General features: G+C 38.1%; 1 protein-coding gene across 1 annotated transcript in view; it reads left to right on the plus strand.

Moving 5' to 3' along the window:
• The window catches only part of LOC124975826 (broad substrate specificity ATP-binding cassette transporter ABCG2-like), a gene marked incomplete at its 5' end in the record, with an annotated part of 41801 nt that extends 41399 nt beyond the window's left edge, over window positions 1-402 (plus strand). Inside the window, one exon of the mRNA XM_047538339.1 lies at window positions 333-402. Within this exon, the coding sequence (XP_047394295.1) occupies window positions 333-402 (70 nt within the window). The remainder of the gene's footprint in view (window positions 1-332) is intronic.
• Between the last annotated feature and the right edge of the window lie 19178 nt (window positions 403-19580).

Raw genomic sequence — 19580 nt, forward strand, 5'->3', positions numbered from 1 at the left:
GAGATTTGTCCTTGCCAACGTGCCCAAGACAGGAATCACCAGAGAGGGAAGAAATGAAGATACTGGTGGAAGAGGTTGGAATTTGGACAGAGAGGTTCTAGAAAGAGAAAAGATTAAGAATTGGTATTTGAAAAAGGTGTCTGGCTGGAGGCATGATCATTGAAGAAAAATCACTTTCTGGTTTTTACATGAACTAATAGAATTACAAAGAGATTTGGGGATCTTTAGCTACATTGGAAGCTTGGAGTATAATAACCTCACCTTCATATTCAGAAGTGAGGAGAAGAAAAGCCTCTGTTACCCTTGAGATTATCCCTTTCTTTGTTTTTCAGGCAGAGCCAGACTCAGAGAAGCAGAGTCTCTGAGGAGAGTGAGGAGAGTGAGGAGATGCAGACTCCCTGAGGGGTTGGTTGTGATTGTGTTGATTGTCAAAGTTTTTGGCAGCAGGAGGGGCGCTGTCAGGAAGGAGGGTCCCAGCAAATGTCTCATGGGGCTGATGCCCCAGGGAGGCTGCACCTGAGATGGTGAAGGGCCTGGGGGACCAGTGTGGAGCCTATGGGCAGCTGCAGAGTTAGACCTTGTGGCAACAGGAGTCTGCACAACAGCATCTCCTCTGGGCTGTGCCTGTTTAAACTAACCTGGCATGTGTGACATATATCTTTATTCTATAGATGTGAGTCTATGAGTGGATATTATGGAGTGTCACCTTATTTCTTTGGAAATCTTTTGCCTGAAATACTACTTAGGATTTTCGTGACAAGTTCTACATTTATTTGTACAGTATACTTCGTGTCTGGTAAGTAACAGACAAAGAGGTTGTGTCTTTAGTCTTGGATATGTGGAGAAGTTAACTTCTCTTCACAAACATGTTTTGGGTTCCCAAACCTGTAAAATAGGCTATGAGGGAGAAAACACACATATTGTGTACTCTTTAAAATAGATGTTTAATGTGGACACTATTTACACCTTTCCTAATTGAACTTCAAAAACTACTTATAAAATTATAATTTACTTATTGCCACTTATAAAACTATACTGATGCTCTGTGTCTTACACAGACATGACCAAATTTATAAAACTTTTTGAAACTGTGCTAGAGGAGCCAGGATATATGTTGCCTATTTCTACTTGATTTTCTCTGTATCTTGGCAGTGATATCTGTAATATCTGTAGAGACAGATAGAGTATAAAAATCATTGTACACATATATTCTCTCCCTGTTCACTCTCAGGATGAGAGGAATATGGTGACTTTGGGGTTTGCTGGTTTAATAAAATTACTCATCTGATGAAGTAGACAATATCATTTGTGCATTTTGGTCTGGTTTCACCCCAGGCTCACTGAATTATCACTTCCATGTAATTCACTGGTACCCCCCACAAACACACATTCACACACACCAGAAGTGTCTTTGACAAAGCAGTATACAATTCGAACCACAGATAGAGCTTAAACCTTCCAGTTTACTAGTATGTATGTCATAAGAATTAGGCATGGAATCTAGAGCCCGAGGCTCCTGATCAGTATTCTTGCACCTGTTCCCAAATCTTCAGATCCTATGACACAGAGAATCATTAGCTGATGATAATTATAAAGTAGTTTAAGAAACTTAACCACCCTATTCTCAGTCCCAGAACCATGAGGCAATCTGTCTGTGAGGACTTAATTATGAAGATACCATTCTCAGTTATGTGGAAGAAAACAATGAAACTGGTGACACAGGGTGTTGGGATAGTGGGTGACTCTTTGGTTCTGTTATTGTTTTCTCCATACTACACTGATATGTGTACCATAAATATTCCTAAATACACAGGAAATTATGCAACTGAACCGATCCCTTCTTTTCTTTAAGGATCAAAATCAGCAGTGGAGACTTTCTTCATCATGATCTTTACCCTCATGATGGTGGCTTTTTCATCCATTTCCATGACCCTGGCCATAGTAACAGGTCATAGTAACGTCTCTCTACCACTATATGTCATAAACACCTATTTTACATTTATGATGGTGAGTTAGTATTGTGCTTCTCTGGGACACATTTTTCTCCTTCTTTCTCCTGCACCTTCCTGTCATATAAAACCTGCTTTGAGGATTCTGGGCATGATACTCTGATGAGTTCCAGAGGACATATAGACTGAAATACAGTTTATGTTAGAGAATATACCACTTTCCTCCTTGCTATTTTCAAGTCATTTTGCTAGTTTGTAATATAGTTACTTAAAATAGTTACAATGTTTTTACTAATAAACTTTTAAAAGGGACTTCATAACTGAGTGGGGTGGCATACACCTGTAATCTCAGTGGCTCAGAAGACTGAGGTGGGAGGATCACAAATTCAAAGACAGACTCAGCAACAGTGAGGCGCTAAGCAACTTTGGGAGACCCTGCCTCTAAATAAAATACAAAACAGGGCTGGGGATATGGCTTAGTGTTTGAGTGTCCCTGAGTTCAATTCCTGATAACCCCCTTCCCAGCAAAACAAGACACTTGTTGGTGACATAAAACCTTGATAAATTGGAATGTCAAAAACCAGAAAACTTGGCAGATTCCCTCACAAGAAACATAGCCTGTGTGCCTACCTTTCATGCTGGTGTTAAAGAACTGCCAGCTGTTTAACCAGCAGAGGTGGTTTGGTACAATTCATTATTCCCCACGGTGAAAGTGAAGCTCCATGAGACGTGTAACAGGGGTCGCCCTTGGATGCCTCTTATAACAGGGTTTAGCTAGGATGCCTCTTGCATTTTGAAAATGCAAAAATTATAAGGTCCTTAGCATTAGGTCACCTATTTTCTGGGTTTCCTAAGAACTACTTATATTAGTATATATCTGATTCATAATTTTAAAAAACTGCATCCTAAATCTTATTCTTTCATGTTCCTAAAATTTGCACTCACACAGATAAATCAAAAGATAAACAGAGTCTATTACCACAATTCTCCCCCATCAGCCACATCAGCTATACAGACATGCTCAGCCTACAGTAGGAAGAGATGTCTTTCAATGACTTTTATGGAACACATACTCTTCATTAAAAATTGTTAATTAGTGGGTTATAGTTATCCATAATACTGGGGTTCATTTTGGCATAACCATAGAAGCGTGGTTTGGCACATACGCTTTTGCCAAACTTTAGTTCTTCTGTTTCTGAATTTGGCAAGTACCAATGAATATCATTGAGAAAGTGACAAGTCTTGTGTATATTTCTTCTACTGTAAAGGAAATGTATTTCAATAAGTAAAGATGTTTTGTTTGATTTATTTGATAATTTGGTTGACTTTTTAAAAAAGTTTCCTTGTAGAATTTTGAAAGTCAGTCATTACAATTGCATTTCACTCAGAGATACTGTGTCGTACACCAGGAACTTGTGAGGTCAAGTCTGATATGTGCAGGCACACCAGCGCTGTCATTGTTGTGCATACACCAGCTCACTTCACACCACTTAGGTCAGGTGTTAGGTGGGCCACTTAGCTGTCTCTTCTTCATCTCCAAGATTCCTTCCCGAATCAGCATTGCGACACTGCTTTTTCGTAGCTTTAAATGCAGGGATTGATCACGTTTTCTGCTGCACTGCAATAAACTATGCTGTTTATTAGTTCCAGGCTGTGAGTAACCTGAAGCCTGCAATTCTGAAGCCCAAATTATTATTAACTTCATAGATACAAAAGGCAAACCTTGTAAATAACACCACTTATTATTGTATGGAAGTATAGGGGGGTTTGTGAAGCTCAGGAATGTTCCTAGATTTTCTGGATTATTAGGAACAACACTTGGTAGGGATATAATTAGAATAGTGAGTAGAGTCAGTCTCTCAAATATAAACATCCTGCATTGTAAGATGCATTCAATCACAAACAGAAAACATATAAAACAAGAATTGTGTTTTTGCTGAATATTTATAATTTTTGTTTATTATTCAGTTTTCCCTAAACTATAGAGTTTATATGGTTATATGTATATGGTGTAAAGTACATACATAGCATTTCTAGGCTCTTAAGTACTATGAGAAATGTAAAGGTGATTTAAAATATAAAGGATACATATATTTAAAGTATAAATGATTTACTTGGGATTACATGGTATACTATGCTATTTTAAAATAAAGGGTCTAGATTTGGGTGTCTGTATGCATGGGTCCTGGAGCTGACCTTTCTCAGATACCAAGAAACAGTGTACTTCTTAATCTTCCGTTGTGTACAGTTGCAGAGGAATTTGAGGACAGAGGAAGTTGAGGACAAAGTAGTGACCATTAACTTTCTTCCAAATGAGTGGAATATATATCATATATTTTAGTATATTTCCTTAAGTTAAAACCATAAACAGCCTTAGTCATGAAGAGGTTTACACATGCAAAGGAATGTTTAGAATAAGTGCAAATTTTAAGAGTTGTTCTGAGCAGGAATGTTTAGAAGGTTGTAGAGTTCTTGGAAAACATCTTCCCTACAATTCCTCCAGAAAATCCTGGCATGTTCTAATTCATAACCTTTTCTCTGTGTAGATTATTTGGTGTCTGCCATTGTATTCTGGAACCATGATACCTCAGTTAACATGGCTTCAGTACTTCAGCATTCCTTATTATGGCTTTACGGTAAGCTGTCCTTATCTGCCCTGTGAGTGGGTCTCCAAGATGGAACAATGAAAATAAAACCTACCCATTTCACTTCCTCTGGAATGACCTGTGACCATCTCCTACCCAGGAATTCCTTTCAGGAGCAATGGATGAAGATTTCTTAATAGCCTTCATTAGCACAAGGTCAGGGAGTCATCTGGCTTTCTCCATCTCTCATTCTGTTTTTTGTGGGTGAGGAAGAATGAGAGAGAATAAATCACATGATGAAGCAGAAACACTGATTGATAAAAACATTGTCTCCATTTAATAAGGAAATGAGAAGATTGGAGACTAGAATGCATAGATCATGTTGAAAGGGAAATTATAAGAGAAACAAAAACTATATAACACTCATCCCTGTTGGCTCTAGCAAGCTAATCAACTCCAAAGAAAAGTGTGTCATAATACAGTGGAACCAAGATTCTACCACCTATAAGTATAAGTGGTTTTAATGTGAAGAACAAGAAATGTCATGACAATAAATCATCAGGATTCAATGACCAACAATGTACCATTTTAATTACAAAATTGTAGGGTTACACAGGGAGAGAAGAAGGAAGGGACTATGGGGTCATCTAGCAAGAGGTCTTCCTTCTTGGCCAATCAGAAACAACATCCCAACCCTGGACCTCTTGATTTATAACTTTGGTCACTATGTTGTGACAGACTGTGAATATGAAATTTGGTTTGTCTTTAAATATCATGCTAAGTTAAATAAGCCAATCTCCTGGAAACCAAAGGCCAAATGCTCTCTCTAATGTGTGAATGTTAACCCACAACAAGGGAGAGTGGGGAGGGGAATAATAGAAGTTCATTGGATTAAACAAAGGTAAATTAAGAGAAGAGAGGGGAGAGGCAAATAGAAAGGAAAGTAGAATTATTTGTACATAACTTTCCTAACCTTGTATTTGAATACACAACCTGGGTACCTCTGCATCCTGTACAACCAAAAGAACAGGATCCTAATTAGAATGGGTTATACTCCATGTATGTATAATCTGCCAAAATACATTCTACTGTCATTTATAACTAAAAAGTAGAAATGAAAAATACAAGTAAACATTAATCTAGAGAATGTAATTATAATAATACTTTGGAAAGTTTTGAAATTTAAAACCAAGATGTCTTGCTCTTTGTGTCATATAGGCTTTGCATCATAATGAATTTTGGGGACTAAACTTCTGTCCATCACTCAATACAACACAGGGCAACCATCCCAGCTATGAAATGTAAGTGTGTGTCTGATGTCCTAAGGGTTTTTTTTTATTACTATGATGAGATACAGAAGTTCCCTTGGATTAAAGCTGACATGAGAATTTCCAAGTTCAACCAACATCCTGAATCTGCATTTTCTCCCTCATAATGTGAGCTATTGAGCAATAATGGAGGCAAACATGTTGAACTTGTATTCTGCTGTAGTCAAAATTGTATTAATTTTGGAGAAATGTTTGGGCCCTTTCAAAAGATCATTTTGACATTTCAGTTTACATTTTAGTTTTGAGTGTTTTTGAGTTCTGTTTTCCGAACATTTGAGGCTAAAATGGGTTGCTTTGACAGTTTAGCAAAGGCTTGTGATTTCTCAATGTATGGATTCTGTGCTACATGTCATGTGCTAGTTATTACTAGCTCATGTTAGTAATAACTAACAGGGCAGCACTAACACAGAGAGAGTGAGCATTGTCCCCCATCCTGGCCCTTCCTTTTGCTCATGTAAATGGAAGACATATGAAATCCAAGGCCACTAAGTTATATGTGTTTGTCTGTGTATGCCTGTGTGTGTGTGTGTACTGACTGGGAATACTCCCTCACATTGGCTATGTTCTTCAATGAAAGAAACACATATCTCAGGAAGTTGAAAAAGAAATACATTCTTCCATCATGTCTTTAAAACAGAAATGTAGGTTTTAATAAAATGAGATTTTTTTTACAATTTAACATCTTTTCTATTATTGCTGCTAATCATTTGATATTGATACAAAAATTAATGAGAGAAAAGAGAATGTTGGAATCCTAAATCCCTTTTGGAGGTTCAAATAACATAGAAATAATTCTCAGTAATGAGAAAAGTTCCTACTTTGAATTAATGAAAGGAAAAACATGTAGGAAGAGAGGTTTTCTATACCGGGGCCCCTCTCCTTGGTTGGATCTGGGTGTGACATCTTTGTAACACAGTCACGAGCTGGTTGTCTGCTGGGCAGGATTCAGTGGTTGGAAATGTGGGACCAAATAAGGAGATACCACCACAGGCTTCAGACTCACATAAGGCTCATCTTCAGAAGAGGAAGGAGGAACCTCCTATTAGCAGAGAGAGGCCATGGCTATTAAAAGAAGTGCTAAAGGCCATGATGTACAAAAGTAGCATCAGGCCATATCTGTAGCTGTACCACATGCTTTAGTATTAGGTGCTTTTCCACCTGTGGCAGAAATGTTCCATCCTTCTCTGCTCCAGCTGGTTCTTAAGGGTTGAGTATGATTTCTGGACTTGCAGGTGACATCTTGTAGCTGAGTATCTGAATTCTCATCAGAGTGTTGGACTGACAGCTGATAGTCTTGACACTGGCTGGAAGCCCTTGCTCTCCTTTGGTCCTGGTTTTAGAATTCTTAGCCAGTGATTCTAGGATGACTGTTTTGAGTGTGAGCAGGTCATCCCCATCATGAGTAAGTGGAAGGTAACTTGGTAAGCGTTTCTGCCCTTTAGCAAGAGCAATATTCTAGACTTGGAAACAAATGAATTTGGTTTACAGTCATACTAGAATTTGGTTCATAGTATGACTGTAAACTTAGGCAAGTTCATTAAGCATATTTCCCCTCCTCTTTAAATTAATATGATATCTCTACCCCTTTGAATCATTTTAGGGATTTAGTAAGATATCATATGCAAGTTGCTTACCATAGTATCAAGTAACATGTACGCATTCAATGACTGGGAGCTATTGTATATGAAGGGATAATTGAAGATTTTGTTATTTTATAGGTTTCTTTAAGGAACAGCAAATATATTGACCAAAATTTCACAGATACTAGAATGAAGTTATATTCTTTGTGTTTAATTTCAGGTGTTCTGGTGAAGAATTCTTGTTAATGCAGGACATCGAACTGTCACGTTGGGGTTTGTGGAAGAATCACGTGACGTTGGCTATTCTGAGCATTATCTTTCTCATAATTACCTACTTAAGAATATTATGTCTTAAAAGAAATTTTTAAATTTCAATTTCATTTACTATGAATTTCTTTCACATTAAAAAAGAACTTGATTAATTTTAAGTACCTAATGATTTTTTTTTATTATTTTCTGCTCAGTTTCCTAACACTGTTGATCAGGAACAATTATTTCAAATATCATGCTAAGTGAAATAGGTCAAGCCCAAAAAACCAAAATCCAGACGTTTTCTCTGATAAGTGGATGATGATATATAATGAGAGGGGATGGAGGCGAGAAGAGAAGAATGGAGGAACTTTGGATGGTGTAGAGGAAAATGGAATGGGAGGGGTGGGGGATGGAAAGATAGTAGAATGAAACAGACAGAATTGCCCTATGTATATTTATGATTACATGAATGGTGTAAACTACATTGTGTACAACCATAGAAATGAAAAGTTGTACTCTATTTGTGTACAATGATCCAAATGTAGTCTGTAAAAATAAAAAACGAATAATTAAAAAAAGAAAAAAATTCACAAAACAACAAACTGAATTATACATCAAAGAACCAAAGCCAAAATCTAATGATATTTCATACACATTTTTCTCATCTTTGATCTGAAAAAGGAGAATATATCTCCAGAAACTTCTGACATGTTTCTAGTATCTGTGGTATAAGGTTCCTCCTGTACAAAATGAGTAGGCATGTTAGTAGCCCTACAATTTTAATAGTCTGTGAATCTACAATCTGCCACTAAATAAGTAACACATATGTCAATGTTGTATAAGTAGTATAAAAACTAAATTACTTTTGAAAAACAGTGCTAATGCTATAGCAAAAATAATCCATGATAATAAAAAATCATGTCTTGAATAAGATAATTGAGTTGGGTGGAACATAGATATTCTCTAGTGGAATTGTAAGAGCTCGGGAGTCTTGGTTGGGGGCTTTGGGCCACAAGTGGAGTTGAGGGCCAGAGTTTCAGCATGTGGCTCTTATGCCATTTCTGGGATTTTCTGGCTCTGAAAATTTACTTCCTCTCCTTGGATGCCTCAGTGATATATTATCTGGTGGCATCAGATTCTCCTGAGATCTCTGCTAAGACTCAGATGTCTGGTTCTGCTTGTCCGCCACAGGAGCACCTGCAGAGACACCTCCGTGAAGAACTTGTCAGGGCAGAATTTGGCCATTCCTAGTGTTTTCCAGCTCTGAAAATGCTATGCTTGTGGTTTGATAACTTGGACATCTGTGCCAACACAAGACCCCTCCAACGTCGTACAGCTAATTTATTTCTGTGTTCTCCCTTCATTCTTTACCTGTAGTAGACAACTATTTACTGGTAATATGAATGTGTTTCAAAACTTCTCTCTTATTGAAAGGCAGTGTAACAAAAAGTACAGTTCATGAGTTACCATTAAATGAGGAACGAGGGCAACCACCGATCCAGGTCAAGAAGAGGAACATGAGCAGCACCGGAGAGTCCCACAGGCACTTTCCTGACTACTGCTTCCTCCTCCGTCCATGGATTTCTTTAGAAAAGATCCATGAATATTCCTCTGTGTTGCTGCTATCAGAACATCGCTTCAGCTCAGGTTTGTGTTTTTTGGTGCACAGGTACATCCTTAAGTTCCTCTTCCACTTTAAAAACCTTTAAATAATCAAATAATTTATATTTACAGAAAACCTGCAAAGATAGTGTGGAAATCTCCCATACTCCCTTTGCCTAGATTCCCTTAATGTTGACATTTTAATTCCAGGTTCCACCAAAGGTCAGAAATTTAACATTGGGACATCACTGTCGATCAACCTGCATGATTGTTTACATTCCACCCTTTTTGACTAATATTTATATTGTCCTGGGATCCAATTTAGGGGATCACATTGTGTCTAGCTCCCCTTTGTAGAAGGAAATACAGGAATGCAAGGATCTCGGGATCGCCAGATGCAGACCCCTGTGACTGCAGTTGTCTTGGAACAGCATTCAGCCACCACTGGGTGCCCTGCCGTGTTGCTGCAATTTCAGTCTAGGGACATGGCTTAAGATTTTTATCTTTGAACTTTATGACATTTGATGAATGAATCTTATAATATCTGTTTTACTATGTTATTATGTAAACATCAAGGTCAATTAATTTTCCTATTTTTGGTAGAATCTTTCTGTATCTGTGCTTACAGTTCCCTACATATATATTTCATTACAAAGAGAGAAAAACATATTCATATTTACACACAACATATACCTATCATGTTAAAAACAGGCCAAATTATCAATATTTTCTTTTAAAATTATAAATCATTGAAAATACCACATTTTATTTATTCTTTGCATTATAATTGCCTTTTCATTCTGACCACAAACACGGAATAAATTTATCATCTAATCAACTTCTAAATTGAGGAACATTTAAAGAAGTGTGATATTGTTGTTCATAAGTTGAAAAATAAAATGTTACTTTATAGAAATTTCATTAAGAACATGTATATATATTTATGTAATTTATTTTCATTTCCTTGGAGGGAAACTAATTTATTATGCAGGAATAAATGAAATGTCACTTGATATTTTTTCACTCGTTACTCCTCTTGGCGTGCCAAGCAAAACTGCAAGAAGAAAGCAACTATGAACGGTTCCGTAATAACGTGGGGAGGGAGGGGAAAAGGGAGGAAACAGTGTGTAATTTGGAGAGATGTTAAAGAGGAAATACACATACCACTTGCTCTGTCTTTGAAGCCATCATCATGCACCTTAGCTTTTAATTTTCTTAAAATCTATTGCATTTATACAAATTTGAAAGTAGTAATACTGATTTTTCAGATGTCTTTTGCTGATTCCAGTGCATGTTCAATGAACTCTAGAAGAGAATATCAAGGGGCAGGGAGGGAGGCAGTCAAAGGATCCTACAACAGCAAGGGCTGGTCTCAAGGTTGATCAACTGAGGGTCCTTCTGTTGCTGATGTTAAGATTTCAGTATGGTCCTGTTCTTTCAAGTGTCTGGACTAGCCAGTAACTTGGTGGCAAAATGATAATATATAATAGGTGAATGATTATTCCTGATGTCTTTGGGAACCACTGCACTGGAATATAGTTCCTAATAGAGTTACGTTTTTGTGCTGGCTGTGGCTGTTCTTGCCCTTTGAAAGCAAAGTTCTTAAAGACCATTATGACCTGCAAATCCTAAAATATTTACTATCTGACCCTTTATGGAAGCTTGCACAAAGCTACATTAAGCTTACACGATTTGTTCCCCAAAATTGGAATACTCAGGTCCATAGACCAAGCAATATCAGTCCCTCTCAATATCATTTGCATGAACTCATTTGCAGAGTTTTGCTTTAGGTCTCTGCACATTTAGGCCCTAACGTATTAGAGGTCCTGAATCCTGAAGAGTAGGTGTACAGGGCCATATGGAAATAAAGGAAGAGTTCCTTGAAATCTGACAGTGACTGCCACTTAGTCACTTTGGGATTTCTACAGTAGTGTAACAGCAGCAAAGAAAGGAGTTATAATATTGTTCATTCCTGAAACCTGAAGGCTAGGATTACTGCCATAAAATAGGTAGAGAATTCAGAGAAGTAACTCAATGTTTATCTGCAATAAAATATCAGAGGCCTCAGGAGTGAGAGTGTGAATATCTATACCAGGCAAGCAGCTTAAAGTACAGTTGAAGTAATGGTCAAGAATGAGGAGGTTCTAGAAAGGATTGTGGAACTGAGAAGTAAAATATTGTAATCATGAGCAGTAGCAGCAATGGGGACCAGAGAGTTCCACTGAACCTCTGAACCTCCTGTATTGTGTTTTCTAGAAATATTAACTGGCCTCTCCCTGAGCTGTCCAGAGTGGACTTAGGTGGGCATAAGTGGATCTGCATGGTGAGAGAGGTGGGCTGAAACAGGTGCTGTTGGTGCTGTCACATCTCCTCTGTGCACCTTCACTTTTGGTTTCAGTTGCAGTGCGCAGTTCCAGGTGAGCTGAGTTCATTCCAACAGCATCCCTCCCCCTAGCCTGCACCACACCTCTCTCCATGTTTCTGCTCTTAGTCCTGTTTCTCATTTGCAAGAAGCCCAGTTTGTGTGCAAGTGTGGTGTGGAATTTCAATTTTGCCACTCCATGAGAACTGGGCCCATCAGTGACACCATGAAACTAATAAGGAAAAATGACTTATTTAATATAGAATATTGGTAAAACTGGCTCATTATGTGGACAAAATATCCATGGACCTTATCCAAAGTTAATTTTGAGATGGGTTAAATGTGAAAGGTAAAACCATAGATTTAATAAGAATTTTGTGACCATATGAAGGTCTCTTAAACCTCCTCCAAAGCAAATAATGCCAAAATCTTAATGGACTTCACTTTGTAAAAACAAGTAAACACTGACCAAATGATCAAATGGAAGAGAAAAGGGATCCTTGCTTAAGCCCAAAAGGAAATGTTCATAAATCAACAAAAGAAACTTGACCCATTTGAGCAATAAGCAATGAACAAAAACAGACTGGTTTCTCTTTTATCAAAACATAAAACTTTAAAGGTTTGAATAGACAACTTATGAAAAGGGAAGCTCAGGTGTATAAAAACAGATTAAACTTCATTAGGAATCAAAGAGTTTCAAAACAAATGAGGTCTCACTTTAAACCCATTCCATTAGGAAGCTCACTGTCCACTGATGGTAAGGGGACAGGTAAAACTAGTGTCCTCATTCCTGTACTGGAATTGTGAACTGGAAAGTCATTCTGGACGCCACCTGTAATTTCTATGTAAACATATTTATATACATGGTTCTCAGCACTCCAACTCCTATTCTATACCCACAGAGACACTAAGGCAAAGGAGAAAAGGGAAATATGTGTGTGCAAAGATTTTAAATGGAGGCATGAGAGACAACATTCACTACAGGACTGGATAAGTGAAATATGGTGGCTGGATGCTAGGAAATACCATAAATCATCAGAATCACTTGCTCAAGCTGTGCAATATAAAATTATACTGTGCCGGGCAAGAAAATATCCTAGTATCATGGCATAAACCCATGTGTTCCAACACATAAAAATGATTAATTTTTCTATATATCCCAAATTAGCAAAATGCTTAGATTGTTGTCCAATCTTTGACATACGAATTTTTCTTAGCCTTATCCATAATGCATTTCCCCCACTTTTGTTTCACTTTTCACTTTGGTTTTCTTTCATGTATTTGTTTTATTATACTATATATTCTTGTGTTATATATCCCTTTTGAAATAAACAGCAGTGAAATGTATGTTGAGAGAGAAACAGAAAGCGAGAAGGGGAGGAGGATTGATTCCAGTAGACCACCACTTAGTGCAGAGTTTGATTCATGGTGGTGCTGAATTCAATCAAGTTCTCCTAACCTAGACCCACCCTCTCTTTTTCCAAGTCGTTTCTCATCTGCTGCTGCTCATGTTCAGTTAGCTCCTGGTCTCCATCTTGGTCATACTTGGTGAATATTGCCTCAGTCTCTGCATCAGTATGGCTCTTCCTGAAATGATTGAGAGGCTGCAGATGAACTCGTTCTTGTACATGATCCAGCCACAACATAGAGAAATGAAAATGCAGGAGGAAAGAGAAATCACTGAAGGGGCCCTGTCCTACTCTCAGAGTATGTTTCAGAAATATACCTGCCTATCAAAAACTGAACTTCTCTAGGAGTATTTGAGCCAGAAACCCCTTGTACCAGGCATTTATCGTTAGCAGCAAGAAGTTCCTAGAGACCCAGGATGTGTCACTCTCATGCTTTGAGATCTTGCGAAAGTTCATCAGAATTTAACTTACCTCCCCCTTGCTACCCTCTGAAATGGCATCCACAGTATTTTTTATTTTCAGTTTTAATTTGGTCAAAGCTTTATGGCAACCTTATTGGAAAAAACAAATACAAAACCAACAACAAAAAAACCTTGGTTTAGTTTTTTCTGCATTTGCTTTACCTCTCATTTGTAGCTTTAACAACATAAACCTTTGCCTGGTGGAATGTGGTCACTCAAGTGGGTGCTGAATAAATGAATAGTGAACATATTCTTAATTTTCCATGAAACTGTTGTAGAAGAATTATATGGAAAGAATGAGACGTTTTCAGTATATCAAGAACTAAGGCCCTTTCCTTCATATGTGTTTTCAGTTTGGTTGACAACAAAAATCACTACATATTCCATAGTTATCAGCTCCTAAATATAAAGGAATATGCAACAGTTCTTGAGGAGGCCAAGAAAAAAGTCATTTATTAATTATCTTTTCCATTATCTCACAATGAGTCATTTCCTTATACATGGTAGGCATGCAAAAAAAGAAATCCCAGTGAAATATGGATGAGGATTTTTCATTGAGAAACTAGTCATGGTTGGGATGGACTCAATGATAGAGTGCTGGCCTAGCATGTGTGAAGCCCTGGCTAGATCCTCAGCACCACAGAATCAATCAATCAAGCAAACAAGCAAATAAACTACAGGCAGAGGTTGCTTTGCAAGTTAATGCAGGTCTGTAAAAGTGATCTCACAGACTGGAATTGTGAAAGGGAACCATATAATTAACAGCAAAAGTTTTAGTATCAGTAACAAACTTACACAGAAATAAAAAAGTGAATACAATATATACTTAGTGCACTGGGATTTAAGATACTACAAAATTTGCAAAGTGTTATATTTCCTTTGGAAAAAAAATGTATCAAGACCAGTTTGAAGTGGGCCTATCTGCACCTTCTCATGTATTTCATTATATTATCCCTTACAATATGAACTGAATGTCTTTTGGGCATTGATGGAATGACATATTCCCTTCTAAATACACATCACTTTGCAACAATTTTCTTTGCACTTTCACTATTCTGAAATATCTCTAACAATTTTTCCTTTTATGGAAAGATCATTGTTGGCATCACCTCCTCCAAGATAGCTTCTTTCTTTTCATCACCAACATGTTCCTTATTAATATTGATAAACCGTCATTCTGGCTGTTCACTTGGATCTCTTAAGTGGTGGCAGTGTAAACATTCCCACGCTCAGCTGTTTCTTCTGGAAAACCATGGCACTGATTTTGATTTCAATTCCCAGTTTACCGTGTTTCCTTTCTTTCTTATGTTTTCATCTTTTGGAGCCCAATCACTTTCTATTACCATGTCTATAAAATATCACATAGGTTTATCACAGAGGACAAGAAAGCAACACTACACACTTTGTCATTGTGTGAACTGAGCAGCAGATGTTCAGTGACCAATCAGAAGCAGACAGGAAGCAGTGTCACCACTGGTCCCTAAGTATGATGCACATCTGCTACGGGTATTGATGTGTAGACTGAGGATTCAGCACTGGAGTTTGTACTGCGTGCTGTTACTTACAGTTCATATACTGTGATAACAATATGAATCAGGTTTTGGAGGACCTCCTGTTACTTAACAAAACTATGGTAACTGAACATTTTGTGTATCAAATCTGCACAACGTGGAGACCTTCTATGCATGGATGTTTGCTAAAACGCAGACAATTGTGATGCTGAATTCAAGATAACAGGGACCTTAAGTCACATCCAAGAGATTGTAAGAAGCTGGAATATTCCCTTATGGTACGATCCACAGACAACATGATCCCAAGTCTTGATTCAACAGAAAACAGGTGAAGAAGCCACCCCTATCTACCAACATGATGTTGGACAACAAGTAATGTACTTCAAAAGTCTTTATTAGTTACTGTGGAAATTTATTTTCTACCAAGAAAAGAAGTCACATGGAGAAGAATGAAGCTGCCCCATTTCCCTGTCCTGCCCTCTGTTCAATGTATTGCCCTGCCTGAGAAGCTGGCAAGTGGAAGTCCTCAGGCTCAAGGCTGTGGTCTCAATCCAGGGACCTTGACCTTTGGCAGAATTACAACTGCCCTTGGAAGGTCAAGGGTAATGGGGAAGGCACTAAATATTGTCATCCAAATTTTTTTCTTTTTTCAAATAGTAATTGAGGTAAGAGCTGGAAGAGGGGTTACACAATTTGCCTTCCAGTTTCTTCTGAACTTAGGACCTGAAAGTGAGTCTCCACCAGAGGAAGTGTCCAAACATACAAAGGACCTCAGCTCCAATGAATTAGAGGTTATTAAGAGTTGAATTCAGAGCACAATGCTTGGACTTGGAGCAACCCACCAGAGCTCCAGGTGGCTGCCCAGAGGAGGAGGCGCGTGGCGAGTTGTTTGGACTCAGAACGACTGCTTGGGAACTCCAGGTGGCTGCCCAGAGGAGGAGGCGTGCGGTGGGTCGCTTGGACCTGGAGCAACTGCACTTGGGCTCCTGGCAGTTGCCAGGAGTAGGAGGTGTGCAGCGAGTTGGCTGGACTTCAAGTGACCGCACCGGAACTCTGGGCAGCTGCCCTGAAGAAGAGGCGCGTGGCAGGTCGCTTGGATTCAGAGTGACCACACCGGAGCTCAGGCGGCTGCCCGGAGGAGGAGGCGTGCTGCGGGTCGCTTCCAGGAGATTAGGTGCAGAGCACCATCCCAGGACCTTGGCGGCTTCTTGATGGAAGAGCCATACAGAGACAAGCTGTGGGGCAAAGCGAAGGTTCCAGGACTGCGGGCAGATTCTCTGAGGAGGGGCAGCCTAAGGAGACTCTTCTGAGCAGGGCGAGGCTCCCAGGCCCAGGAGGTAGGTCTGGGCCCCTGGGATCATTGCAGAGGAAGGCTGCCTAGCCCAGGCAGTAGTTGTGGATTGAGGGGAACCTAAGGAGGTGAACTGACCAGCGAGACCTCCCCACTGGGTGAGTCTTCCCTGCCGGTTGAGGTTTTCCCACAAGGACAGTAAAACCAGAGACACAGGCCCATCAGGCCTTGCCTCAGCCTGCAGCCTAGTTCCCCTTTGGTTGACCATTGGTCAACAAGTGGAGGCACCTCTGCTCACTAGCAGGGAATATACCCCACCTGAAGGCCACCACCCCTAGAGAGGCAGCTTCCTTGTGGAGCACTGCATTATCAACTTAATCCAAGACTTCAGGCTACTGAAGGCTAAGAGGGGATATACTAGAAATCTTCAGGGACACTATAAGTCAATAGAGGAAATCTGCAATATCTCAGCAATCCACTGATACCTGAACAATATGAGGAAACACGGGAAGAAAATGCCCCAAACAAATCTAGATGTTACATCAATAAAATCCAATGACAGCATGGCAGGAGAAATGACAGAAAGGGAGTTCAGAATGTACATAATTAAAATGATCAGGGAAGCAAACGATGAGATGAAAGAGCAAATGCAGGCATTGAATGATGAGATGAAAGAGCAAATGCAGGCTTTGAATGATCACACCAATCAACAGTTAAAAGAGCACACACAGGAAGCAAAAGATCATTTCAAAAAAGTTAGAGATATTGGAAAAAAAGAAATATACAGAAATCCTTGAAATGAAGGAAACAATAAACCAAATTAAGAACTCCATAGAAAGCATAACCAATAGGATAGAACACCTGGAAGACAGAACCTCAGATATTGAAGACAAAATATTTAATCTTGAAAACAAAGGTGACCAAACAGAGAAGATGGTAAGAAATCATGAACAGAATCTACAAGAACTATGGGATATCATGAAAAGGCCAAATTTAAGAATTATTGGAATTGAGGAAGGCTTAGAGAAACAAACCAAAGGAATGAACAATCTATTCAATGAAATAATATCAGAAATTTCCCAAATCTGAAGAATGAAATGGAAAATCAAGTACAAGAGGCTTATAGGATTCCAAATACGCAAAATTACAACAGATCCAAACCAAGGCACATTATAATGAAAATACCTAACATACAAAATAAAGACAGAATTTTAAAAGCTGTGAGAGAAAAGAACCAAATTACATTCAGGGGGAAACCAATACAGATATCAGCAGATTTTTCAATCCAGACCCTAAAAGCTAGAAGGGCCTGGAACAACATTTTCAAGCCCTGAAAGAAAATGGATGCCAACCAAGAAATCTTATACCCATAAAACTTACCTTCAGATTAGACAATGAAATAAAATCCTTCCAAAATAAACAAAAGCTAAAAGAATTTACAAAAACAAAGTCAGCATTATAGAACATTCTCAGAAAAATATTCCATGAGGAAGAGATGAAAAACAATGATGCAAATCAGCAAAGGGAGGAACTAGCCTAAAGGAAGAGTTGTCAAATAAAGAGAAAGCAAGTAGTGTCAAAAAAAAAATGAGCCAAATGACTGGGAATACAAATCATATCTCAATAATAACCCTGAATATCAATGGCCTGAACTCATCAATCAAAAGACATAGACTGGCAGATTGGATTAAAAAGAAAGATGAAAGGATGGGGAAATACATACCAAGCACATGGACTCCACAAAAAAGCTGGAGTATCCATTCTCATTTCAGATAATGTGGACTTCAAGCCAAAGTTACTCAGAAGGGATAAAGAAGGACATTACATACTGCTTAAGGGAAGCATAAATCAACAAGACATAACAATCATAAATATCTATGCCCCAAACAGTGGCTCATCCATGTACGTCAAACAAATCCTTCTCAATTCCAGAAACCAAATAGACCATAACACCTCTCATGATTTTAACATGCCTCTCTCACCACTGGACAGATCTTGCAAACAAAAATTGAACAAAGAGTTGAATTCAGGGCATAAAGGCTTATCCAATTGTATTTCCAATTCAACAGCATCACTTTAAGCCTCCAAGATAGAGAACATTTAATATTCCAAAGAAATAGCAGTGTATTTTTTATTTTAAACAATCTCAATGGATCAGTGTTGATTAGGAAACTTGAGACAATCATAATTTTATGTGGAAAATTTAAAAATTCAGAGAATTTGGTACTATCCTACCTTACTGATAAGATCTGATAAGCTCCATTTCAGCTTTCTGCTGGGAAGACATCAGATTTTACTTCAGAGTAAATGTCATTGATGATGGACAAGAACATGCTCTGTTTGTACATCAAAGAAAGGTTGAGGTTAAAGGAGGAAGCCTAAATATATTTTAAACATTAATCCAATGATTGACATATGCCTTTTATTTACATCCATTTTCTTCAATTGGAAGGCTTTATGATGGCAAAAGTAGTTTTGCGATCATCTTCTTTGAAAAGATTATTTTCTCCATTAAGACATGCCAAAGGAAAATATACTACACATTTTCACTTGTAAAACCATATATAATATGGTTTGAAAAAGAGACACTAGATTGCAATAATAAATGAACATCTTAACCTAAAAAGAGTGTGAATATCTAAGAAATTCTTTAAATGTTAACACTGAACACAAACAAGTAGAAGTTTATGCTTACCAAATTTAATTATATGATCCTATTTGAGATTTAGAGAATACATTTTCATGAGTTAAGAGGATATTGGTTAAGTTACATTATTATACTGTGTGCATAAAAATATGTAACAACAAATCCCAACATTATGTACAACAATAAAGCACCAATGAAAATATGGAAGAAAAAAATCTCTGCAAAGGGTTATAAAGACCTAGTAAAAGGATAGTAAAGGGAACATTTGTATGAAAGATGTAGACTTTGTAGTCAAGTAAAATTGATTTTCAGTTTTGCAACTGTTAATAATATGTGGTTCAATCTTCTTGTCTCATTTTAGGATTTGTTTGTGTTATAAAATGGGAAAATTACAATATTTCCTTTACAGATTAGTAGTGTGGGACAATGGATACTATGCAAAGTGTTCAGAGGGCCTAATTCAAGGCAAGGGCTAAATCACTTGCAACTATTTTCAGTGGCAGTTAGTTTACTCAGTCTCCTGACTTTTCCTTCCCCAGTGGTAAGTCTTTGTATTCACAACTTCTGTAGACAATAAATTTTCTCCAAGCCCTGCACCAGAAA

This window comes from Sciurus carolinensis, unplaced genomic scaffold (assembly GCF_902686445.1).
Source record: "Sciurus carolinensis unplaced genomic scaffold, mSciCar1.2, whole genome shotgun sequence".
Lineage (NCBI taxonomy): Eukaryota > Metazoa > Chordata > Mammalia > Rodentia > Sciuridae > Sciurus > Sciurus carolinensis.